Source organism: Sminthopsis crassicaudata, chromosome 1 (genome assembly GCF_048593235.1).
Source record: "Sminthopsis crassicaudata isolate SCR6 chromosome 1, ASM4859323v1, whole genome shotgun sequence".
In the NCBI taxonomy this organism is placed as follows: Eukaryota; Metazoa; Chordata; class Mammalia; order Dasyuromorphia; family Dasyuridae; genus Sminthopsis; species Sminthopsis crassicaudata.
In genome coordinates, this window is record NC_133617.1 from 66,203,098 (window position 1) to 66,230,955 (window position 27,858).

At 36.2% G+C, this 27,858-nt stretch overlaps 1 protein-coding gene across 5 annotated transcripts in view; it reads left to right on the plus strand.

Moving 5' to 3' along the window:
- Window positions 1-27,858, plus strand: part of KDM4B (lysine demethylase 4B) — a 273,807-nt gene that overhangs the window by 112,852 nt on the left and 133,097 nt on the right. For all 5 annotated transcript variants that reach the window (XM_074308507.1, XM_074308472.1, XM_074308482.1 and 2 more), the window contains one exon: window positions 17,420-17,469. In XM_074308507.1, coding sequence (XP_074164608.1) covers window positions 17,420-17,469 — 50 coding nt within the window. The remainder of the gene's footprint in view (window positions 1-17,419; window positions 17,470-27,858) is intronic.

Genomic DNA, 27,858 nt, shown 5'->3' on the forward strand with positions numbered 1-27,858 from the left:
ACAGGAAGCAGAGCATCTCTTAATAGGAAGTCTTTTGATTCATGTCATGGAGATTGCTTTAGGTCAGAGGCTTTTGTCCCTATGTATGTCTATGTATAGACGACTATGTAGTACCTCCTTTCTTTTCAGATTAAACGTGTAATTTAGAACTTCCCAGATGTGATACTGGCAGAGTACAAGAATATTATCACCTTAAGAGCTTGAGTAGAGAGCAAATCTAGAATGAAGAAGAATTGGTTTCAGGACCTATACTGGTTTTGTGAGCTTGGGCAAATCATTGAACCTCTTAATGTCCTTTGCAAGCAATTATTGGGGAATTTCTTCCCTGGAAGTTCAATATACTGATGAAATTACAAGAATGCCAAAATAGTGAATTAGCATGGCTGCTGTGTCATACAATTGATGCATCTTGAATTTGCAGTGTACCTAAAGCCTCTAGATCCTTTGTGATGAATTGCTATCTCGTCATCTCTCCCCCCTATCTTATACTAAGTTTCGAAAAAATAATCATCAGAACTGTGACTTATATGAGTTTCTACTAATTTCATTTTATTAGTTTTAATGGAATATTTTATCCTATCAAGATCTTTTTGTCACTGACTTAGCTGTCCTTCCTAGCTCTGTGTCTTTTGTTAATTGGATACACATGCTTATCTGTATGACTTTATGCAAGTTATTAATAAAAATGTTAAAGAGCATAGGGCTAGGTGTGGATCCCAGAGGCACTTCTCTAGAGACCTATTTCTTCAATGACATGAAGACACTATTAAACCAATTCTCAATCTACCTAATTGCATTTTCCTTTAATCTTTACAAATATCCATCTTGTTCACATGACTATTGGATAAAACTTTGTCAAATGCTTTCCTAAAATCTAGGTAAGTTGTTTATAGTATTCCCTGATCTCATTCAAGATTCAGCAAGCATATGTTAAGCACTTATTATTTGTCAGGCACTATGCTAAGTACTGGCTATACAAAGAAAGTCAAAAGATGGTCTCCCTCTGTCAAGAAACTCAGTCTGTTGGGGAGAGAACATGTGAAGAACTATGTACAAACAAAAGATAAACCAGCCTCATCTCAGAGGAAGCCAGGAGGTAAAGATGAGGAGAACTATCGTTCCAGACATGAGAGGGGAGTCGGTGAAAATGCCTGCAATCTGGAGATATGAAGTGTCATGTTTAAAGAATACCAAGAGAAACTGGAGTCATTGGATCTCATAGTTTATAGATGGGAGGAAGGTGTAGGAAGGTGAAAGAGGTATTTGAGAACACCATTATGAGTTACTGAGCTAGTCTGAAATTACCTCTTCTTAGAAATGATACTGGCTTTTTGTAAGATTACTGCTCCCTCTTTTAAGTGTTTATTAATAATCTTTTAGTTAAAATTCCCAAAGCCTTGTGGTTAATGTTGAAGTCACAAAATCTGAGAATTTAAGAGGTAGAAGAGATATTTGCATCATTATAGACCAGTGGTCCTCAAACTTTTTAAGTAGGGGGCCAGTTCACTGTCCCTCAGACTGTTGGAGGGCCGGACTATAGTAAAAACAAAAGCTCACACTCTGTCCCCGCCCCTTAGTCCATTTGCCATAACCTGGTGGGACACATAAATGTCCTCAGGAGCCACATCTGGCCCGCATGCCGTAGTTTGAGAACCCCTGCTCTAGACCAAGCTGTACCATAAAGGAATTCCATTATAATCTTAACTGGCAAGTAGTTGTCCACTCTTACTTGGAAGACTTCCAAGGAAAAAAAGACACCTGCCAACTTTCTAAGAACCTCACTCCATTTGTGGATAACTCTCATCGTTAGGAATGGACTTTAATTCTCTGACTCTAAATCCAGGATTTTTTCAATTGCCCACAATCCTAGAATATTAAGAGCTTAAAAGAAGCTTAGTCATTCTTTAGTATAAAATCCCCTGGCTTTTAAAAATAAATTGAGAACCATAGAAGAGGAATAACTTGCCCAAGATTGTCCACTAGACTTTAAACTACTGGAGGACAAGGACTATTTTTGGTTTGGCTTAGTTTTTGCATCCATCACATAGTGCCTTGATAAAGTGCCAAAGTATATACATTGTAGTCCCTTTTAAAAGTATTAGGAAGTTCCTAGCTGTGTGACCCTGGGCAAGTCACTTAATCCTAACTGTCTCAGAAAAAAAAAAAAAAAAATTAGGTACAACTGTCACAACTTTCCTTCTTCTCCCCTCCCCCCCATTGAAGTGCAGCTTTTAAGGTAGTGATCCTCATTCTAAAGACAAACTGACTTTCCTCCCAAAGCTTCAAGATGAAATACAAAGGATGGAGTCACCATCTTTGAGATGGATCAAATTGGGCTTTTTACGTATGGAAGAGGAGTGTCAAAATTCTGCAGGTCAGCTTCTTTATTTTCCAGATGAGGAAACTGATGAGCAGGCTGTAGTTAGTGACCTCACTTTTGTTCGCATGGCTAGAAGATGGTAGACCCAGAGCTGAAACTTTCTCTCTGTATCTGGCTGCCTAATGTTATTAAAAAATGCTTCATTTTGAGGACTGCAACATTTTAGGATGCTGTCTTGTCAAGAATAACTTTGAGAGCTTTAGAGCAAGGTGGTATGGCTGCATACAATGCAACTTAATTTAATAGGTAGCTTATAAAAAGAGCTGTGATTTTAGCCTGCCATTGAACAGGCTTTCTGACACCTAGTAAACTGACTAGCATTTGAAGCTGTTGGTATATTAATGTGATGCTGAATCCCCTGTTGCATATCTGCTTAACTAATGGTTTTTAAACAGGTTCTTGCTCTCCAAGATGGTCTATGTTCTTTTTTTCCTGACATTCTCATTTAATTTCTAACTCACAAGGCATTTGCTTATTTATTTTCATTGTTCTTGATAATAATTCTAAGCCATTAGAGGGGAAAATTATATTCAAAAATGCTGTTTCACACTTTATTTGTTTGATGATTTAGAGCGATAGAAAATAGCACATTTGCTGGCTTTTATAGTCTGATAATTATTCACATCCATCAAGCCATTCCAGGGGAATAAACAAACCACCATGAACATTACCCTATTAATAGCATCCTCTATGGCAGGCATCCGGGCAGGATCTTTCTAAGATGGTGTCTTATGTTCACTGGATTGGATACGGAGGGTACGTTTCATTCTGATTATCTTACTTTATCTCAGATTCTCTGACTGCTTGGCTAGTAAGAAAGCTTTTAAGTATAGCGTTAGTAGGTTTAGATAAATTTGATGAGTCCAAGATCTGAAGTTGAATCCTAGCATCATATATTTAGAACTGGGAGGGACTTAAGAATTGTCATTGAGCCCAACCACTTATTTTTTAAAAAAGATTTATTTTTGAAAATTTATTAGTTTTTGACATTTACTTTTATAAAATTTTGATTTTCATTTTTTTCTTTCCCTCTCCTCCCTCCTTCCCAAGACTGCAACCAACCTGTTTTAAGTTATATGTGTCAAACAACCATCCATTTTAAAGATGAGTAAACTGAGGCCCAAGGAGGCTAAGCTATTAGGCAGAATTTAAACCCAGGTTTTTTTTAAACTCTTATCAATAAACTGTTTCTTCAGTTAGTTTGGATGTGTTTTGCCAAGAGGATCCTTTATTATCTAAGCTGACCTGATTTAGAATCAAATAATGATTAGAATGTTAGAATTCAGAGGTAATTTAGTTAAATCCCATTTTACAGATAAGGGAAAAGAAAGGATAGAAAATATAAAGGATAAGCCCATGTTAGGCATGGAAGTGGGTTGATATGTAGAATGAAAAATGACTTGCCTAAGGTTTTTATAGATTGGCATTAAGTTAATATGCCATTAAGAAATGGTAGAACCTTGAAAGCAATAAAGGCAGATTTTATAGATGATTCATTCTAAAAGTTAATAGATAGTTATATAATTTTACTTAATGTTAAGAAATGTTTTCTTGATATATATACATATAAAAAAAAAACCTCCCACTGACATTTTCCCTTTTTTTCACCAAAAATTGTTTATTATTAAACATTTGTTAAGTGACTGCTATGTGTCAGATCCTGTGCTAACTCCTGGGTATACAAAAAGAGGACCATACGATCTAAGGGGAGAAATTATAGGCAAACAACTATCTTTAGGATAAATAGAGATAATTTTAGCAAGGGAGGTATTAGGAAGACTTTGTGCAGAAGATGGAATTTTAGCTAGGACTAGAAGTAAGTCAGGGAAGCCAAAAGAGTAGTATTGTAGGTAAGGGATACTGCTAGAGAAAAAGCCTCGGAAAAGGATCTCTGTGGTCTGTCTCTCTATCTAACCATTTATCAATCAGTCATCATTATAAAGTAACATGAGTTATTTTTGAGGAATCCATAATGGCTTTTAATGATGAATATTTTCTCTTTAAAAAGTATATTCAAGGATTTTGCCTGAAATAGAATAAAGCTTGTTGGTCCATCCTTCGTCCATCCTTCCTCCCTACCATCACATCCTTTCCCTCCACTGCCCCATTTTTAATTGAGAATTTGCCCTTTTTTAGTCCTGCAGCAACTTTTCTTTAAGATTTTAAAGATCAGTGAAAGTGATTAACAGTTATACTTTGCATTTACTCAGAACATTGAAATATTTCTTCCTTCCTTCCTTCCTTCCTTCCTTCCTTCCTTCCTTCCTTCCTTCCTTCCTTCCTTCCTTCCTTCCTTCCTTCCTTCCTTCCTTCCCTCCCTCCCTCCCTCCCTCCCTCCCTCCCTCCTTCCCTCCTTCCCTCCTTCCCTCCTTCCCTCCTTCCCTCCTTCCCTCCTTCCCTCCTTCCCTCCTTCCCTCCTTCCCTCCTTCCCTCCTTCCCTCCTTCCCTCCTTCCCTCCTTCCCTCCTTCCCTCCTTCCTTCCTTCCTTCCTTCCTTCCTTCCTTCCTTCCTTCCTTCCTCCCTCCCTCCCTCCCTCCCTCCCTCCCTCCCTCCCTCCCTCCCTCCCTCCCTCCCTCCCTCCCTCCCTCCCTCCCTCCCTCCTTCCCTCCTTCCCTCCTTCCCTCCTTCCCTCCTTCCCTCCTTCCCTCCTTCCCTCCTTCCCTCCTTCCCTCCTTCCCTCCTTCCCTCCTTCCCTCCTTCCCTCCTTCCCTCCTTCCCTCCTTCCCTCCTTCCTTCCTTCCTTCCTTCCTTCCTTCCTTCCTTCCTTCCTTCCTTCCTTCCTTCCTTCCTTCCTTCCTTCCTTCCTTCCTTCCTTCCTTCCTTCCTTCCTTCCTTCCTTCCTTCCTTCCTTCCTTCCTTCCTTCCTTCCTTCCTTCCTTCCTTCCTTCCTTCCTTCCTTCCTTCCTTCCTTCCTTCCTTCCTTCCTTCCTTCCTTCCTTCCTTCCTTCCTTCCTTCCTTCCTTCCTTCCTTCCTTCCTTCCTTCCTTCCTTCCTTCCTTCCTTCCTTCCTTCCTTCCTTCCTTCCTTCCTTCCTTCCTTCCTTCCTTCCTTCCTTCCTTCCTTCCTTCCTTCCTTCCTTCCTTCCTTCCTTCCTTCCTTCCTTCCTTCCTTCCTTCCTTCCTTCCTTCCTTCCTTCCTTCCTTCCTTCCTTCCTTCCTTCCTTCCTTCCTTCCTTCCTTCCTTCCTTCCTTCCTTCCTTCCTTCCTTCCTTCCTTCCTTCCTTCCTTCCTTCCTTCCTTCCTTCCTTCCTTCCTTCCTCCCTCCCTCCCTCCCTCCCTCCCTCCCTCCCTCCCTCCCTCGCCCAGGGTCACACAGCTAGGAAGTGTTAAGTGTCTGAGACAGGATTTGAACTCCCGTCCTCCTGAATTCAAGGCTGGTGCGCCACCTAGCTGCCCCTAGTGAAATATATTTCAACTGGGTTTGATGACTTGAACTTTTTATTCTTTAGGGAGCTGTGATTTCCCTCCCTCTCCCCCATTTGAATTTTTACTCCCATTTTTGTTCTATTTATCTAAATGTAATTTTTCTTGAAAAGCAAGCAGTCTGAACATTATTCATTATTATCAGTCCATCTCCTTTCTTTTTTACCTCATCATCCCCATCATTTGTCAAATTTCTTTGATTTCTTTGATCTTCCTCTTGACCCCAGCAGTCATATCTACAATTAAGAAGACCTGGGTTTTTTGTACCTCTGACACATAACTTTTTGGTGATCAAGAAAATTGCAATGCCTATTTGTTTCAGTGAAGGGAGTTTCCACAACAGGAATTTCTTATACCGGTAAAATTATAGTCTAGACATTTTTAAAAGAACTAAAGATCCCAGAAAGTAAAGATGAGTATATCAAATATTTGATACTGATACATTGTCCTTTTTCTTTGACTTGAGTTTCCTTGCCTTTAATTGACACTGTTAGAAATTGAGCTAAGAGATAATGAGGTAACAGGAAGTTGATTGTACAGTGAATTCCCAACAGTCCCACTCTATCCAAATTCTTCTAAACAGATCTAGAAAATGCACCAAATTGAATCCTGATCAGGAAAACCAAGAAAAAATTGATGTGAGGAATTTTTCCAGTCAACATAAGGAAAGAGAGGTCTGTGAAACACTGAGGAATTGGCTTTGCAGCAAGGCAGGAGGAGATTCTAGACCCATACAAAACTTCCCTAAATTATGATGGGAACAGAAGTCAACTACCAATTTTGTAACCTATTATTCAGGTTCCAGGTTAGAGATCTAGGGTAAACTGAGAAAGCGGACCTGCACTTAGGAGCAACAAAAAGCACTTAGGAGTGACAAAAGCAGTTATCGGCCTAGGGCAGTATACCAAGAGAAGAACAAGTTGATGTGGACTCTAGAAATAGGGTCTCAGTTCCAGCTTCTATCTCAGTCTAAAGCCTGAAGAGGAATAATCAGGCCAAGAATACCAGACCAAAGAGGAGTCTTCAGTTCTTTATCTCTGACTTTCAGAGTTTGCCAGCTCATGGCTAATAATGGCTGAGTTTAACAGCAACATTCTTCTGTTGCTTAGACTCCCTCAGGTTAGGAACTTGCAGAGTTCAGACCAGTGAGGCAGCAATCAGACTTTGCACTTTGAAAGCACTAAAAGCTTGCAGATCCTTCCTCCAAGTTGTTTATGAGATCTTGCAACAATACACTTAGTGTATCTTAAGAAATCAGCATCAGGAGTAGCTTAGACCTTCCTTTTGAAAGTGTGGCAGAGCTTTGCTCCAGCATTGTCTGAAGTCAGGAAGTAGATTGGAATTAACGAACAAGCAAAAAAAGAACCTTATCTTAAAAAGTTGTTATGGTAATTTAGAATAGTGTTCCAGAAGGCAAAGGATAAAGGTGCTGGCCAAGAATAACTTACCCAGAAAACTGAGTTATAATGCTACAAGGAGAAAAAGAAATATTTAATGAGAGGACTTTCAAGCATTATTGATGAAAAGAACAGAGCTGTATTGAAACTTTGAAATTGAAACAGCCGTGAAAAGAAATATAAAAAGATAAACATTAATACATAATTATTTTAAAGTAAGTACTAAACAAGAATAAACTGCTTGCATTCAAATATTAGGAGATAATTACACGTGTCCCCTTTGGACCATGTTATCAGGAGTCATAGAGGGGAATGCTAATAGAATATGAGAATGATTTTGTTATGTCTTGAAGGTCTTAAGAAAAGAATGGAAAGAGAGAAGAGGAATACTCTGGGGATAGGAGAAGGAGGGATAAAGAAAGATTAGGGAAGAATTACCTTATGCATTTAGGGTGGGCAAGTAGACACACAAACAATGAGGGACTTGGGGAGTGGCTAATATTTGAAGCCCACTTTCATTTGAATTAGCCAAAGGAAAAAAAAGTAGATGTACAAGAGGTTGAGTGCATTAAGTAGGGCAATGAGAAGAAAAGAAAGGGGGAGGTAGAACTAGAGATAGGGAAGGTAGATTGAAGGAAAATTAATTGTAAATAAAAGATAGTTTAAGGATGTCAAAGAAAAACACTGATTCCTGATCACTGACCCATCATGTTTCCAGAGGATAAATTATCAAATATGCTAGCCATATCCTGGCAGAGAGTTAAAAGAGTGTAGAATTAGACATACTTTTTTAGATATGACTATCATGAAAATTAGTTTTGTTTGATTTTACATGTTTATAAAAGAGGTTTTATTTTTATTTTATTTTATTTTATTTTTTTTTGTTTTTAGTTGGGATGAAAGGGTTGAAGTGGAAAAGTGAGAAGGTGGGTTTTTATTGATTGAAAATGTTACTAAATTAATTGACTCTGTTTTATCAAAACTATGCTATTGTTTTGTATTCATGCTCAAATTATCTCTTATTTGGTTCTAAATTTTGAGTTTTACCATTTACAGCAGTAGGTTTTGTTATTCTTTCCAAGATACATTGTTATAATAATTGTGTTTTCTTGACTGTATATTTTACTTTGTTTTTTTTTTCAGTTTCTTAATTTTTTTTATTTTATAATTATAATTTTTTGACAGTATATATGCATGAGTAATTTTTTTTTGGTAACATTATCCCTTGTATTCATTTTTCCAAATTATCTTCTCCCTCCCTCTACTCCCTCCCCTAGATGACTGGCAATCCCATACATTTTACATGTGTTACAGTATAACCTAGATACAACATATGTGTGTAGATACCATTTTCTTGTTGCACATTAAGTATTAGATTCCGAAGGTTTAAGTAACCTGGGTAGATAGACAGTAGTGCTAACAATTTACATTCACTTCCCAGTGTTCCTTCTCTGGGTGTAGTTGTTTCTGTCCATCATTGATCAACTGGAAGTGAGTTGGATCTTCTTTATGTTGAAGATATCCACTTCCATCAGAATACATCTTCATACAGCATTGAAGTGTACTGCGATCTTCTGGTTCTATTCATTTCACTCAGCATCAGTTCATATAAGTCTCTCCAAACCTTTCTGAATTCATCCTGCTGGTCATTTCTTACAGAGCAATAATATTCCATAACCTTCATATACCATAATTTACCCAACCATTCTCTAATTGATGGACATTCATTCATCTTCCAGTTTCTGGCCACTATGAAAAGAGCTGCCACAAACATTTTGGCACATACAGGTCCCTTTCCCCTCCTCAGTATTTCTTTGGGATATAAGCCCAATAGCAGCAATGCTGGATCAAAGGATATGCACAATTTGATAACTTTTTGGGCATAGTTCCAAATTGCTCTCCAGAATGGTTGAATTCTTTCGCAGCTCCACCAATAATGTATTAGTGTCCCAGTTTTCCCACAGCCCCTCCAACATTCATCATTATTTGTTCCTGTCATCTTAGCCAATCTGACAGGTGTGTAGTGGTATCTCAGAGTTGTCTTAATTTGCATTTCTCTGATCAGTAGTGATTTGCAATATATTTTACTTTGTAACTGCTCATGTAAGTCTTCCAATCCTTATATAATAATAATATTAAAATTTTAGTCTATTAACATGATTGGCACTGGCACACAAAAAATTGTTTTTGCATACATTTCTACCAAGGCAGACCAGTAGTCGAACTGTTTCTCATACATTATTAAGCATGATTAATTATTTTAGACCTGTCAACTTTTTGGATATATGATCAATTTTAGTAACTCTTCAACTGGATACTTGTCATATAATTTTCTTTGGCGTGTTCCATTCTGCAGAACATATTTTAAGAATTGCTTATCTAATCCAATCCTGCTGTTTTATTAATCAAGTAAACTGATATCAAGAGAGAGGAAGTGATTGATTGCACAACTGATTAGTGGTGGGAATGACTCCCTTCCCCTCACCATTCAAAATGCTTCCAGATCTCTTGTTCTTTTTTAAAAAAATTTTTTTATTTTTATTTTTTTAATTTTATAATTATAAAAAATTTTTGATAGTATATATGCATGAGTAATTTTTTTTATAACATTATCCCTTGTATTCATTTTTCCAAATTTTCCCCTCCCTCCCTCTACTCCCTCCCCTAGATGACAGGCAATCCCATACATTTTACATGTGTTACAGTATAACCTAGATATAATATATGTGTGTAAATCCAATTTTCTTGTTGCACGTTAAGTATTAGATTCCGAAGGTATAAGTAACCTGGGTAGATAGACAGTAGTGCTAACAATTTACATTCATTTCCCAGTGTTCCTTCTCTGGGTGTAGTTGTTTCTGTCCATCATTGATCAGCTGGAAGTGAGTTGGATCTTCTTTATGTTGAAGATATCCACTTCCATCAGAATACATCCTCATACAGTATTGTTGTTGAAGTGTATAGTGATCTTCTGGTTCTGCTCATTTCACTCAGCATCAGTTCATGTAAGTCTCTCCAAGCCTCTCTGTATTCCTCCTGCTGGTCATTTCTTACAGAGCAATAATATTCCATAACCTTCATATACCATAATTTACCCAACCATTCTCCAATTGATGGACATCCATTCATCTTCCAGTTTCTGGCCATTATAAAAAGGGCTGCCACAAACATTTTGGCACATACAGGTCCCTTTCCGCTCTTTAGTATTTCTTTGGGATATAATCCCAATAGCAGCAATGCTGGGTCAAAGGGTATGCACAATTTGATAACTTTTTTGGGCATAATTCCAGATTGCGCTCCAGAATGGCCGGATTCTTTCAGAACTCCACCAACAATGCATCAGTGTCCCAGTTTTCCCACATCCCCTCCAACATTCATCATTATTTGTTCCTGTCATCTTAGCCAATCTGACAGGTGTGTAGTGGTATCTCAGAGTTGTCTTAATTTGCATTTCTGGGATCAGTAGTGATTTGGAACACTTTCATATGAGTGGATATAATTTCAATTTCATCATCTGAGAATTGTCTGTTCATATCCTTTGACCGTTTATCAATTGGAGAATGATTTGATTTCTTATAAATTAGGGTCAGTTCTCTATATTTTGGAAAGGAGACCTTTATCAGAACCTTTAACTGTAAAAATATTTTCCCAATTTGTTACTTCCCTTCTAATCTTGTTTGCATTAGTATTGTTTTTACAGAAACATTTTAGTTTGATGTAATCAAAATCTTCTATTTTGTGATCAATAATGATCTCTAGTTCTCCTCTGGTCATAAATCCTTCCTCCTCCACAGGTCTGAGAGGTAGACTATTCTCTGTTCCTCTAATCTATTTATGATCTCATTCTTTATGCCTAAATCATGGACCCATTTTGATCTTATCTTGGTATATGGTGTTAAGTGTGGATCCACATCTAATTTCTGCCATACTAATTTCCAGTTTTCCCAACAGTTTTTTTTCAAATAATGAATTTTTATCCCAAATGTTGGTATCTTTGGGTTTGTCAAAGATTAGATTGCTATAGATGTACCCTTTTTTGTCCTTTGTATCTAATCTGTTCCACTGATCTACCGGTCTATTTCTTCGCCAATACCAAATGGTTTTGGTGACTGCTGCTATATAATACAGCTTTAGATCAAGTACACCTAGAGCACCTTCATCTGACTTTTTTTTCATTAGTTCCCTTGCAATTCTCGACCTTTTATTCTTCCATATGAATTTTGTTGTTATTTTTTCTAGGTCATTAAAATAGTTTCTTGGGAGTCTGTTTGGTATAGCACTAAATAAATAGATTAGTTTGGGGAGTATTGTCATCTTTATTATATTCGCTCAGCCTCTCCAAGAGCACTGAATGTCTTTCCAATTATTTAAATCTGACTTTATTTTTGTGGCAAGTGTTTTGTAATTTTGCTCATATAATTCCTGACTTTTCTTTGGTAGATGGATCCCCAAATATTTTATACTCTTGACATTTGTTTTGAATGGAATTTCTCTTTGTATCTCTTGCTTTTGTACTTGTTAGTGATATATAAAAATGCTGAGGATTTATGAGGATTTATTTTGTATCCAGCAACTTTGCTAAAGTTATGAATTATTTCTAAGAACTTTTTATTAGACAGATCTCTTGTTCTTTAAGAGCTTTAAAGTGAATGTTTATTTCTTTTTAGAAGTTCTGTCCTTCCTTCACTTATGTCACATCTTTTCTCCTTTCATGAAGGCTTTGCTAAACTACAGCCCTAATGTCCTTTCCCTCTTCTTATTTTATATACCCCTGTGCTATCATTTGGCAGCTATCATTTAGTATCCCATGACATCCCTATCTTTCTTTCAACCTGTTGTTTTTAATATTTTAAAAAACTGTTATTAATCTTCCTATATATAACATGAGCTCCTCAAGGACTGAGACAATGTTTAATTGATTTATATGCCTTTGGCCTCTTGAATGATGGAGTACATGCTCAGTAAGTAAGTTTTTATATAATTGAATTTTTCTGGCCAGGAATTGTTCATGTTTGCAAATGAAGGCCAACCTTCTTTTAAAAAAATGTTGGTGCATTTTGTCTGCCATGGTTTTTCTTGGCATTCCTGTGGCATTAAATTGAACGCTAGAGAGCACTTTAGGTCCTAAAACAACAACTAAGTTGTAACAATAGTTACCAGGGATACCTGTTCTGATAGCCCCACCCTTAGATCTAGGAAGCAGAATTATTCACATCCTTCCAATTTGTATTTGCTTAGAATTAGTGTAAAATTTTTGGAAATATTGAGAATTGTAATAAAACAAAAATTTAAAAATATCTAATCAAAGCCTTATTTGGTAAAATAGCTGGCTGATTTACATTTTCAAATGTTCATTTCATTTTATGAATTCAAAATTGTAAGATTTTGAGTTCCAATTTTTTTCTCCTTTCCCCCTCACCAAGACAGCAAGTGATATCTGATAGAGATTATATATATATACGATCATTTTAAACATTTCCATATTAGTCATGTTATGAAAGAAAAATCAGAACAAAAGAGAAAAAAAACATAACAAAAAAGGTGAAAATAGTATATTTTGATCCACCTTCAATTTTCATAGTTCTTTTCTCTGGATGAAGATGACATTTTTCATCCCAAGTCTAGTGTAATTGTTTTGGCTCACTGCATTGCTGAAAAGAGCTAAGTCTATAATAGTTGATTGTCACATAGTATTGCTGTTACTGTGTACAATGCTCTCCTGGTTCTGCTCATTTCACTCAGCATCAGTTCATGTAAATTTTTTCAGGATTATCTGAAATCAGCCTGCTCATCATTTCTTATAGAGCAATAATATTACATTACATTCATATTCCACAATTTAGTTAACCATTCTGTAATTGATGGGAATTTCTGATTCCTTGTGACTTTAAAAAGGGCTGCTACAAACATTTTTATACATGTGGGTATTTTTCCACCTTTTACAATGTCTATAGAGACCAAATAGTGACATTGCTAGATCAAAGGGCATACATAGTTTTATAGTTCTTTGGGCCTAGTGCTTCTTTTAATGTATCATATTAGTTTTATCAACTGTCATATTACACGAGTTGCTGTTAAGACACAGGTTTTTCATTTAATATTGGTGCAGTTGACCTTTTAGATTCTAAGTCAGGACTTTGTATTTATTTCTACAAAAGGCATAATACTCCTTCAGTTTTGTGCTCTTTATATCCTTTTGAATTCTATTTCTCTTACCCCATGTGTCAGCTATTCATGCCATTCATAAATTGAAATATAGTTGCAAGAGACATAAAAATGTTCATTGAAATATGGCTACATTGGTATTGTCATTTAAATTAGGAATTGTTAGTTGTTCAGTCACTTCAATTATGCCTGATTTTTCATGACACCATTTGAATTTTCTTAGCAAGTGTGTGTAATGTTCTCTTGTTTTCTTGGGTCTCTGGGAGTAGCCTTCCTTTCAGTCCAGTAATCACCATAAGTACAGCCAGGTGTTAGTCCAAATCCTTTATTGTCTCTTTCAAAGTCTTGTCTCCTTTCCTGCGGTCTTGTTAGCTTTTTTAAAGGCCTATCACTCTCCTTGGTTCTGTGGGCTTAAGCTCCTGCCTCCTTCTCTGCTCTCTGAATCTCTCTGAGGCCAAAGGTTTGTGTTTCAGCCTCCAACCACCACAAAGGTGGACAGTGGAATGAATCTGTCTCAGCCTCCAAGAGCTTCTAGTGCACTTGTCCTTTCTGGCGCTGAGAGCTTCTCCTTATGTGCTCTACACTGAGTACAAACCAATCATTGTATCACTAGGAAACCATTATTTGTTGTAGCATTAAATCAATGCCAACCTAGATTTAACCATTGTCTCCTCAATTCCACATAGTACCTTGTTTCAAGTTCTGGCCCATAATAAATGTGCATGTACAAAGTTTAAATATGACAATCTGTCTTATAATGAGCTTATGATCTAAGCTCAAATATTATACAAAAATGATAGGTGATAATTTAAATATAAGCAGAAAGGTACAGAAGTGTGAATGAAGTGTGAGGTCTTAGAAGGAAAGATTGTTCTTAAGGAGGTAGTAATGTTTGAAATTGAACTTTATAGATTGAGCAGAATCATAGTGATTCATAGTGATTTTGATCTCTAAAAGATACTTTAGAAAAAATGTAGTTCAGTGTTTTTATTTTACAGATATGGAAATTGAGGCCCAGAATAGTTAAATTTGCTTAAGCTCATTGAGTTAGGTAAAGCTGGAATTCAAACCGAACTCCAAAATTAGCATTCTTTCTCATGAGGCCACACTCCTTCTGGAATTCATCAAGCTCTAGAATAGGCATTCCTTTCTGTGCTGTAGTTGGATGTCTGTCTTTTCTCCATCTCACCCCCCTTCTGTGTCATATTGGTAGCACCTCAGGTGGAGAGAGAATTTTTGTTACATTGTCAGTTTACTGTCCTTTGATTACTACCAGGGCATTGTTTTCATGCTCTCTGCTAACTGTTAGTGTTTTAGCACTGCCTTTCTCAAAGCTTGGGATTCATTAGTTTGTGTACTTCTGGAAGGTTATTTTGTGTCTGCTTCATATTAGTTGTCTCCTCTGTTAGAATGGAAGCTCTTTGAGAGCAGACTAGTTTGCTTTTTGTCTTTTCTGTCTTCAGTTTGGCATTTGATGCAGATCTTTGATTTAGGACTTCATCACTATGGGAAGCTCCTAGTGAGAAACTACCCATGTCAGTATAAGTTGGCACAAATATAAATTGCAGATGTGTCTTAGAGTTGCCTTCAGCACTGGAAGGTTTTTAACACATTTTATGTGCCTTAACTTAGGGTCATTTAGTTGTTATGGCAGAGAGGGTACACAAACCCAGACTTTCTCATCTTTAAGGCACTGGCTTACATAGTAAAAATTTAACAAATGCTTATTAATTTATTTAATTACACAATGGTTTGAAGTGGGATAAAGAAAGGCAAAGAGGCATTTAGTTATGTATGATTAGCATTATTTCATCAAAAGAAAGTTGCAAGGGGAAACAAAACACTTCTTGTTAGATAATAATTTTATAGTTATTTGAGGATAAAGTAGTTTTTATTCATGGACTTTTTATGGCTTTATAGACCAGATTCAGTTCTGTTGTCCAGATTTCCTGGCCAAACTCCACTTTAATCTCTCGAGGGGTTCTTCTGAACACTCAGCTTGGCTTCTTGCAATCTGTAGTTTCAGATAACACAAGAACCTTGTTCCAATGTATTAAACTTTTAACATCCTCCAGATTCAATTAATCTTATCTTTACAACTCCCAATTACAGGCAGTAATTAAGTGAAAGCATTATTGTAGACTAGGGATATTACATTAATCATCAACAGCCTTGTAGCTATAAATTAGTTCTTTCCCAATCCTTCAGCATTTTCCCAGAAGAAATAGAATGTTTCATTTCCCTATTTTAAGGGACATTAATCCCAAAAAGGAGCTTTGGATCAGGATTAATTTTTATCATCTTTATGTAAGTGATAAATGGTTACTTTCAAAGGATAACTGCTAAATTTTCTGAGACAAGTAGTATTGAATTGTTTAATAATTATATAGTTGAAGGTACTACCATTTCTTTTGGTCAGAGGGTTCTTAGGAGTCCATAAATATGTTATTTTTATTCTCTGAGATCAAATACTACATGAAATTTTTTACATTTTGTTTTTTAAACTCCCAACTTAAATTAGCTTAAAAGGTTTTAAAGTCTGAAAATAACTTCTGTGTAGTGGTCTTTTGACTGTTTTTTTTTTTTTTTTTTTTTTTTTTTCTTTTCTTTTCTTTGTATCAGTGAGTGAGTTTTCAAGAGGAAAAGTTGTTCAATTTTTTTTTACAAATTAAATTTGAAATTCTCTCCTGTTTTTCTTCAGTGTCTGGTACACGATTGAACCCTGGATTAGGGAACACATGAAAACTGAAACACATATATTGAGATAATAATCTCAAACCTTGCTATCTTTTCATTTTGAAGATTGAGAAAGTGGAATTAGTACTTGGTAGCTTTCTTTGCCCCTAAGGCTTTATTTCTTTTTTTTTTTTCTCTTATTTTCTTTCTTTTTTTTTTTTATTAATTTGTATAATTATAACATTTTCTTTGACAGTACATATTCATAGGTAATTTTTTTTTTTTACAACATTAACCCTTGTACTCCCTTCTGTTCCAAATTTTTCCCCTCCTTCCCTCCACCCCCTCCCCTAGATGGCAGGCAATCCCATACATATTAAATATCTTATATATATGTTTGGTACAATATATATGTGCAGAACCGAATTTTGTTGTTGTTGTTGCAAAGGAAGAATTGTATTCGGAAGGTAAAAATAATCTGGGAAGAAAAACAAAACAAAACAAAAAATGCTCACAGTTTATACTTATTTCCCAGTGTTCCTTTTCTGGATGTAGCTGATTCTGTTCATCATTGATCATTAGCTCTTCTCTCTGTTGAAGATTTCCACTTCCATCAGAATACATCCTCATACAGTATCATTGTTGAAGTGTATAATGATCCCCTAGTTCTGCTCGTTTCACTCAGCATCAGTTGATGTCTCTCCAAGCCTCTGTATTTATCTGGTTCGTCATTTCTTATAGAACAATAATATTCCATAACATTCATATACCATAATTTACCCAACCATTCTCCAATTGATGGACATCCATTCAATTTCCAGTTTCTAGACACTACAAAAAGGGCTGCCACAAACATTTTGGCACATACAGGTCTCTTTCCCTTCTTTAGTATTTCCTTGGAATATAAGCCCAGTAGTATCACTGTTGGGTCAAAGGGTATGCACATTAAGGCTTTATTTCTTAAGGGGAACGGAAACAAAGTCCAGATTCATCCCTTAAGCATAAACCCACCTAGGGCATTTGCATGTAACATTAGCAGAGCATTACTATCTTCCAATTTCCATTTTCCTTAATGTTCTAAATATAACATTTTATCTTCAAATTTAATTTCTTTCTCATTATTGAAATGTTTTGTTCCTTTAGTTAATGTGTAGTAAACAAAGCTCTGATTGAAAACTCTATAGATTTGGAAAAGCTTTGAGGGAAGGAAGTTGACTTGAGCTTATTTGATGCTTCAACATGTCATTCTCTGGAGGACAATGCTAGAAACTCTTTTTTATTGGAATTAAGTCCCCAGCCTTTTGGTGTCTTTGCTTTCCATTAATGATGTAGATTGCTACAATAATACTAACTGGTTTTTCTCTCTCCTTCTCTTCTAGGTATGCTATACCTCCAGAACATGGTAAACGTCTGGAACGCCTGGCAAAAGGTAAGCTTCTATGTCCCTAATACTGGTTGCCGCATATTGACGTTTCTAAAAATTACAAGACATTTTAGATGTCACCACGTTTTGGAAGAAATGGAGTTTAAAAGGGATGGCTTAACTAGGAAAGAATTCAAGAAGACCTGAATTCAAATTTAGCCCGAGTCATCTATTACTAACTGTGTGATCCAGTCAAGTCATTAATTCTGTCTCCATTTCCTTGTCAGTAAAATAATAATAATAATAATAGCACCATCTCTGAGGGTTCAAACGAAATATTTGTAAAGAAATTCGTAAACCTTAATGTACTATACACACACACACACACACACACACACACACACACACACACACACACACACAATGCTACTATCATCAGTTCAAAACTCATCAGTTATTTCAGATTCAATTAGTTTTAAGCCCTTGTATAAGGTAGTTTACACAGTGTTAGATCCATAATGGTTGGGTTTTTTTGGCACAGATTAGTGGGAATGGAGAAGAGGGAATCTTATTTTGTTTCTTCTAGATAATTGGTTAATTTTTTATTGCTGAGTTACTTAACTTAGGGGACCCTAAGCTACTTTCACTAACCAAGAAGAACATTTCATAAGTTTTATGGCCAAATATGCCTTCTCCTCTGAACACAATCTGTCTGTCATAGTAGTGACCATACAAAAATTCTAAGTATGCCTCAGTCTGGTTTCTGGTTTTGTTTTTGACTTCCTAAGAGTTCCACCTAGATTGATAATAAATTCATTCCTAAAAGAATCTAGAGAACAGTCTAGTTTGGGTAATAAAAAAGGCTTTAGGCCTCTAGATGTTTAGAAAATGCAGGTTTCTTTCCTTCTTTCTTTCCTTCCTTTCTTCCTCCTTTGTTTCTCTTTCTTCTTCCTTCCTTTCTTGTTTGGTTTTTATAATAGGAAAATAAAGTAGATATGGATAGAACTCTGAATAGACTTAAATAAAATAAGAAGCTTTTTTGCCCAGATTTATTTTCTCTATCATCACTGTTCTATCAACACTCTTTTTGCTTAAATAGAATCTAAAATTTCAGAAGATTCCGTGGCTAGTAAATGTATGATAAACATTTTTATAAGCTATTGTAAAGAAAGAAAAAAAATTCTTTCTCCTATTTAATACTTTGTGAAGTCCCTGTGCTAGTAGAGTTCAGGATTGGTTAAGGTAAAAGTAAAGAAGGTAAAGACCTTCCGAGTTGCAATGAAGGATGCAGTGTAAAGGTTGCCTTGTACTGTGGGAGCAGTTGCTAGCAGCTCAGTTATCAGGGATCTTGTTGGAAGTTTCACTGGTCACCCAGTCTCAATTGTACATTGCCCTCATTCTTTGAAAGGAGAGTCTGGGCAAGGGGGAAGAGAATAGAGAAGGTAGCAGGTTTTTGGTGGAGGTTTTGAAGCTATAGTTTGAAAGATGAGAAAGTTTACATTGCTTGCATGGGCCCAGGAAAACCTGTTTATATATTTAGACATTCAATTAATTTTGAAATTTAATTTGTTGGAGTTCTGTTAGGGTGCATTGGGAATTATTACTTTTTTTTAGGATAAGAAATGGAATAGAATGGAAAAGTGTTACTAAGCACTTATGTGCATTTATTAAGCATTCTGTACCAAGCCCTAGAAATACATATTTAAAAAGTGAGATAGTCACTATTCTCAAGGAGCTCACATTCTCATTGAGGAATACAACATATAAAAGAAGGTTTAGTATAAGAAAGATGAAGGGTCATTTAGTGCTTAGGATCTGGCATAATGGAGCTAGGCAGATGGCCAGGCTGGTTATGCTAGATCATTGAAAAGCTAGATCACATATTTAAATTTTAAAAAATAATCAAACAGAATGGAACAGCTAGTACTGATTTTTTGTTCTTATGTAGGGTTGATTAAGTAACAGAGGTGTGCCTCATAACACTTGGGACTTTGCCATCCTTTAAATAAGGAGGTTGGGGGGAAGGGAAGCTCTATCAAAAATAAATGGACAATGAAAGTAGGCCATCTCAATTCTGAACTCTAGAACATGGAACTTTTAATTGCCCACAATGTAGAAGGCGAGCCAAACTATACTTGTCAGCAGATTCCCTCTGGGCTGAAGAGTCTTATACCTTACCCAGAGTTCCCCCACTATCTGTGGCCCTCTACACACTCTGCTGAATAAAGCAGACAACCAGGAAAGCTTACTCACTAAATGGCTCAGGAGCCATTACTTGCATTGTTTTCTGGAACTTAAAACAAGTAACCATTTAAATTGTTTTAAGTATTACCACCATGCTTTCCCTATATCCCATAGTACAGGGGGTATTATGATACAGGTCATTCAGGAGAAAGGCAATATACCTGGATATTTTATAAGTGGTCTGAATGATTAAGCCTAGTTAGGGAGAAACTTGATAAACGGTGGTTGTTAAAAGTACTTAACTTATTGTTAAAATAACTTAAATGCTCATAATTAAGCCAGTAGTCAGAGACTAAGAGCTTCTATAAGGCAAAAATAGTAAGGAATATATCCTCCTTATAAACAAAAATCTCTTAACTTGAAAGTTGTTGCCCCCAAATAGCATAGCCATCCTTTACCTTTAAGGGTAGAAGTTCTTAACTTTTTTTTTTTTTTTTTTCTGTCATGTAACCCCTTTGGCAGCATGATAAAGTCTGTTGTTTGTCCTTGATTCCAAAGAACACCAGTGATATCAAGGGGTGACATCTTGACTTATGTGTGAATTGGATTTAAGTCAGGCAGAATTGTACAAAGTCATCACCACACTCTTTCTTCCTGAGTCATCTAAATCCAGTGGCAGATCAAAAGTCAAAATGAAAGGGTAGCTGGAGAGCCCAGAGGATAGAGTACCAGCTGTGAAGTCAGGAGGACCTGTGTTCAAATCCAGCCTCAGACTTAACACTTACTAGCTGTGTGACCCTGGGCAAATCACTTAACCCCAGTTGCCTCACCATAAAGAAAAAAAGAAAAGTCAGATAGCCCGTGATGTAGTGGGTAACTTTAGCTACTTTCATGACTACTGGGACAAATCATTCTCACCCACCCATTCTACTAGGGGAAATTTTTACATTCTTGGGATAGACAACCCCTAAGTCATTGATGGTTTTCAGGCCTGTTGATTACCCTTCATCTAGTTTAGTCCATCTATGAGATAGTTTTACTGTTCTGTGGCCTCTGTGTATACTATAGTTTCTTGAAGCCAAAAGTGAAAGTTGGGTGCAGGTTGACACCAAAGATGGATGAGTAGCTTTCAGAAAGGCTTGGCAATCCCTCATATAGAGGTGCTAGTTCTCCCTAAACACCTAAAATATTCTCTATGACCCTTCTCAGAAGAATGTTTAGTTTCTATAGAAATATTTTTTTTCTTTCTTTTTTCTTTTTTTCCCTGAGGCTGGGGTTAAGTGACTTGCCCAGGGTCACACAGCTAGGAAGTGTTAAGTGTCCAAGATCATATTTGAACTCGGGTCCTCCTGAATTCAGGGCTGGTGCTCTATCCACTGTTCCACCTAGCTGCCCCTCTATAGTCATATTGAAAGAAATGCCAAGTTAGCAAAAATAAAAAGAAAATTTTCCTTTTTCAAATTCCCAGGTCTTTTGAAATCTGTCATGGATTTCTTGAGTGTCCATGGGCTGTAGGTTAAGAATTCTTGTTTTAGAGCATGGCCCTTGGTGACTTTTTTGGGAAAGGTAATATAAAAGGACTTTGAGTTTGAAATGTTCAAAAGGCAGTTGGAGATGGGACTAGAGGTCATCAGAAAGATTAGGGCTAGAAAAATGGACTTAATAATCATTAGCATAGAATTAATAATTGAATCCACAGAAACTGATGAAATTACCCAGCAAAATAGTATAAAGGGGAGAAGAGGGCACAAGAAAGAACCTTAGAGGAGAATTCCCACAGGTATCAGGAGTAATCTGGATGAAAATCCAGGAAAGGTTAAGGAGCCCTGGCCAGACAGGCAGGAGGATAACCAGGGAAGTAATATAAAAGTCTAGAGAGAAGAGAGATATCAAAGGTGGGGGAAAGCCATTGGATCAGGCAGTTTAGAAGTCTTTCATTTGAATGATGAGATTGGAAACTAGACTGACAAATTAAGATGTTGAGAGGAAAGCAGAGGTCCTTTTTGTAGATGCCTTTCTCAAGGATGTTAGCTGTGAAAGGAAACAGAGATAGAGGATGATAGTTAATAAGAGGTAGACAGATCTGGAGAGATTTTTCACAATGGGAGAGACTTGGGCATATTTGTAAGCAGTGTAGAAATTGCCAGTAGATGAGGAGAGATTGAAGATTATTGAGAGGAAAGGAAATGAGAGACAGAAATCATCTGGAGAAGACAGGATGGAATAGATTACTTGTTAATGTAGAAGGATTTGCTTTGTCAAGGAGAAGGACCATCTTTTCATGGGAGATGAAGGAGATAGTGGCAGAAGGCATCTGAGGGATTTAAATAATGAAAAAAATTACTGTTTTCAAACCCTTAATAACTATTTTTCAGATTCTACCATTTTAGCAGTGCTGAATTCACGTAAATGTATATTATATTACTTCTTTTAGAAATCCTTTTTTAATTCCTCAGGTAGCAAAGCTCTTCCTTCAAGATCTCAGATAATAAAGTATTTTGTTTTAGCACCTGTCTAATGCATTGTGTGTTTGTACATATTTCTGTGGTGGTGAGATTCTTTTTTCTCTACTATAAACTCCATGAAGGCAGTGATGTTTTCCCTCCGGTTTTGCACTTTTTCTTCTCTATAATGTAATAGTCTTCACAAAATTCAACTGTGGTCACTGAGAATGTGTTGCTACTTGTTTTCATTGAATCTTATAGAATCTTTAGGCAGCAAGGATTGAGGAAGAATAGGTTTATAGCTAGAGAGAGTCTGGAGAAACCATCTAGACCAGCTGTTTCTTTTTATAAATAAGAAAACTGAGACTCAAAGAAGTAATGATTGCCAAGCTTGTATTTCTCCTTAGGTTCTCTGACTTCAGATGAAGCCTTCATTAAAATGTTTATCTGAAAAGGGAGGGAGTGATTAAAACAACCTTTTTATGGGTAGAATTTTTGCACCTTCTTCCAATTTGATTACAATAAACTGTTGCTTATTCAAGGAGTATGGTGCCTCATTTATCAGATATCCAAACCTTTTGCCTTTTTTTTATAATATCTGCAGATTGACCTGCATTGTAAAATCCCCTAATCCAGTAGTGAGAAGCTAGGTTGTAGTACTTATAACAATTAAAATGGCAGCTTGTTACTATGGAAAATGTTAAACCCAGTGATTTAGATGACATTTAGAGGTGACCTCCATTTTTCCTGTCTTTATATTTGCCTATCAGTATTCAGTATTCATGAAGTATTCACATTGTTTCTGTTACTGGAAGAGGTTTTCCCTGGCCATCTTGTGGTCTTTGTTCCATATATGCTCACAATATGAAACTTGAACTGAAGGTAGTTTGGAGTAAAAAAAAAACCCAATACCTATTCCCTTGAGATAGTTTTATTTCTCTGTTTATAATTTTTTATTTCTGCTGTATAGTTTGCAAAGAGTTTTCCTAATAATAGTTTTGTGAACTGGTATATTCATGATGAATGATAGCTGGCCTCTAATAAAGTAACATTTTACTCTTATTCAGATTCTTATATATCTTATAGAGTTGACTCTGGGCTATCAAAGCTTTTGCTTTCAGTCAGAGCCCTGGCAGATCTTATCGAATCTTATATCTGTTATAAAGTTGGCAATGGATTTTATATTGCCTGATCATTATAAGTTTATTTAGTCAGTCAATAATTATTTATCAAGAACTTATTCCTTAAGATATTTAGAAAAATAAAAGAAGGTGACAGTCTAATGGAGGAGACAACATGCAAACAACTATGTACAAATAATTTATATGTAAAATAATGAAAGGTAATAAAAAGGGGGGAAGGCACTAGAATTAAGGGAGATCTAGAAAGGCTTCTTCTATGAGATAGTATTTTAGATGGGATTTAAAGGAAGAGAAGGAAGCCAGCTGTTGGAGGTGAGGATGGAGAATTTAGTTATTAAGATGTGCTATCTGCCCTTTTGTGTGCTTGTGTGTCTCCTCTCCATCTCCCTATTGATTCAATTAAGATTTTTTTTTAATTTAGTAGTATTTTATTTTTCCTAGTACATATAAAGATAGTTTTCAACATTCATTTTTTGTAAGATTTTGCATTCCAAATTTTTTCTACCTTATCTCTCCTCTCCCTAAGACAGAAAGCAAGCTGATACGAGGTTATATACATGTACAATCATTTTAGACATGTTTCCATATTTGCCATGTTGTGCAAGAAAAATCAGACCCAAAGGGGAAAAACCACAAGAAGGAAAAAGCAAACAAACAAAAGAAAGATGAAAATAGTATAATTCAATCCACATTCGGTCTTCATAGTTTTCTCTCTGGATGTGGATGGCATTTTCCATCCTAAATCTAATGGAATTGTATTGGATCACTACATTGCTGAGAAGAGCTAAGTCTATCATAGTTGATTATAATATAATCTTCATGTTACTGTGTACTATGTTCTCCTGGTTGTGCTCACTTCACTCAGAATCAGTTCATGTAAGTTTTCCAAGCTTTTCTGAAAGCTGATGTACCTTTTAATCTCAATCAGTAGGTTCTTTGTCAAGTATGAGTCTTTCTAGAGAAGTTGTAATGCCAGAGAAACTGAGGCAAAATAGAGATTAGAGAGTTTTTAACATTTTACTTGGAGGGAGAGATTGGGCTAGGGGCAAAACAGGATCCATGTTACCCCCAGTGACTGAATTGGACTCGTGTCTCAAAGCATCCAGCAATGGGTGATGGATTCCAGGGATTCTTATAGGGTGCCAGTGATCAGGGAAACAAAGGGTGGAGTTAGAGCTTTGGTGTTCCGGAACTTCCAGGAATAGACCAAAATGTGGTTTTGACAGGTTGGGAGTAAAGAAGGTTCATAAATCCTGATAAGTTGGGAGAGGTTAGGAGCTACTCAATGTGAATTAGGAGATAATTCTCCCTTATCTGAGATTAACCATCTGTAGTTTATGGCTCTATGGAATGCTAGTGGTCAGGTCTCCCAGCCCTAATTTATATCAGTTCTAATGGTCAGGAAGGGGAGTTGCAACCAATGGCACTGAGGCAGTAACAATTCAAGGAACTGAGGCAAAATAGTTCAGGGAAACTGAGGCAGAACAGTTAAAGGAAACTAGCATAACAAAGTCTCACATAGACTTTTAACACAGATGATATTTTTATGGCTTTCTGAACTCACCAACTGAAGAGGGCTTTTGTTACAAAGTCTGTTATTAAAATTTTTGGTGACATGCATCTCTGTGCATTGCAGATTTTATTACCAGATAGCCATTTATCCCATCAGCTGATTTTTTTTTTTCCTATTTGAAATATAATTGGATTAAGAAAAAAAATTTTTAAAGTAAATTTAACACTAGAAAGGACCTTATGGGTTATTGAAAACATCTTGTCTTCTTCATTTTACAGCTGAGGAAATTTAGATCTAGAGAAGGTCCAAATTCATACAGTTGGTGAGAAGCTGAATTCAGACTTAGATTCTAATTTTTTTTTTTTTTTAAGTATTTTCTCTCTTCTGTACCAGGGCTTCTTAAGAAGTAATGGTGGTGGTGGTGGTGGTGGTGGTGGTGGTGGTGGTGGTAGTAGTAGTAGTAGTACATGGTTAATAAATGCTCTTTTCCTTTCTTTTCAGCCTCCCTCCCTTGCCTCTTTCTAGACTTCCTGTATAAAAATGAGCTAGTCTACACCAGGGTGTTTTAAACTTTTTTTACTCACAATCCCTTTTTGCCCAAGAAATTTTTATGTGACTCCAGGCATATAAGTATATAAAGTAAAATAAGTATACAAATTAAGCATATATTGATAATAAATAATAAAGAAATTTATTTTAAAATAATTTTTGTAATATATATATATATAATTTTATCATTTATTAGAGATGAAAGCAAAGTTGCACACTAATGAGATGGATGTGCTTGTTAATTTTTACATAAAGAATTAAATCTTGGCAAAGTATTTCATATCTTTTACTGTTGCCAAATTTATCATGACCTCCCCACATTCAATTATATAATTCCATATAAATTCATGACTCACAATTTAAGAAACTTTGCTCTTTATTCTTTTCCAATAGCTTTCTACCTCCATATATAGTATGCCATCTTTGCCTGGAATGGACTCCTCTCCTGTCTAATAATAGGTGTGGGTGGAGACATGCCCTCCATCCATTAAAACTCAATACTTCTTCCAGAAGCTCTTTTTTTCCTTAGTTCTTCCCTTTTCCCTAATTCTGAACTCATCTTCTGCCCTCTTTGGATTGAATTGTTTAATCTAATACTCAGATGATTTGATTGTATTCTCTTTGAGATTCCAGTGCCAAAGAAAGATGCTATAGATTTTATTTGGGAAATGTAAAGTGAATGAGGTAATGAAAATTCCCACTTAAAAGTGATTTCAGTAGCCGCCTATTTGGGTTAACTTTTCCAAGGCTTTGTTTTTTAGAAAAAGAACAGTCAAATCATTTTGAGAAGCTAAAACAAAGCTCTTTTTGTAAATGTTCTTTGTAAACTTTTCTTGCCCTGCTTCATTGGACTATAATATACAGAGATTCAGTGAAATGAGTTTGCAATTAATATGGAAAATGAATAGCTAAGCTATAAATGGGCTCACTGGGAGAGTTGTGGAGCCCATGGAGAGAACATTAATATGTTACCATGTTATTGGTGCTAATCACTTAAAATGTGCTTCTTTATTAGTAGCTTTAATGAGAGCCACTTAAACTGTGCATTAAAAAGAAAAACTGCAGAGAAGGACAACGAACTGGGTGGCAGGCAGTCATAATTCTAATTGAAATGCTTTTAGTACAAAAAAGTTGGTGGATTCAGTAATCCTTTGCCCTTTCTAAAACATCCTTATTATGTCTCATCAATCAGGTTGATTCTCCAAGATTGAAAAAAATACAAATAGAGGAAGAGGTTGAAGGGTTTGAGAAAGAAGGGCCTAAAGGAAGGGGTTAGGGCTGACTCCCCTCCCCTACACTTTGGCTACTTGCTGTTATGGAAACCCGGGACTTGATGAATTAATCACAGGAGGCATTATAGTAGAAATGAAATTATAAGCTAGGATAGGTGTTAAAGGGAGAGGGAAAGAGAATGGAGTTGTCCCAGGAATAATCATAAGGTTCTTGCTACTTCCTCCATTTTCCTTTCTATCCCATCTTTCCTTCTGCCAAGAATGAATTAAAAGCCTATTCCTTGAAGGAACAAAAATTCCTGTCTCCCCATCATATTCCCTCACCCTACTTAAAATATCAAAGTTCCTAAAGAGACCCTAGAATCACTGGAGAAGGAGGTAGGGTTGTGAAGGGGAGAGGAGAGAAAGCTTTTCTATGGGGTTTTATTGATCCTAGTCACCCTCTATTAATACAGAATATGGACATTATATATCTCTACTTACAGAACCATTTAGGATTAAAATAAACTTATCCACAAATGCCCATGGCCCACTAGGTGCAATACTAGCAAGCCAGTACCAGCAAGAGAAGTTTCTAGGCAAAAGCAGGGCACTAGTCTCAGACAGTATATGTACACTGGGGGGGGGGGGAGAAGATATCCAATTATTATCCAAATATATATATAATATATATAATGCCTCCTGTGATTAATTCATCAAGTCTCAGGTTTCCATAACAGCAAATAGCCAAAGTGTAGGGGAGGGGAGTCAGCCCTAACCCCTTCCTTTAGGCCCTTCTTTCTCAAACCCTTCAACCTCTTCCTCTATTTGTATTTTTTTTTTAAAATAAAGTTGGGTGCCTTTTTAGATAAGTATTTTTGAAGCTGTAATTTCTATTTCTTTTTTTAAAAGTCTTTTTCAGATTTTTTTTCTGCTTTAGACAGGAAAACTAGATTGTAATCTTATGGTGAATTGGTTTGAGTTTTAGGTTTGGTTGTATTTGTTTATTTGTTTTTGATGTAATTTTTAAAATCTGGGGGTGGGGGGGAAGAGGAATCTTGTGTTGAATTATACTCTGCTCTGCTATCTTAAGGGAACTGGATAGAGCAAAGCTTCTTCACAATTGTGGGTTGTGACTCCATTGTGTGACTATATGTGGGGGTCCATGAAGTTATGGTTTATTTTTAGTAAATGTCTGATTTGCTTATCTAATTTATGTAGCTATATATGCAATGCTATGTAAAAATTTCTCAGACAAAAAGGGCTTGTGAGTGGAAAAATTTTTAAGTAGTCCTGGTACAGAGATGGACTAGAGAAGACCAGCTATTATTTATCTTATGTATATACTATAGGTATTCAATTGGTGTTATACTTGCCTAGTAAAGATCATCTTCATGGCTACTAGATAGCAC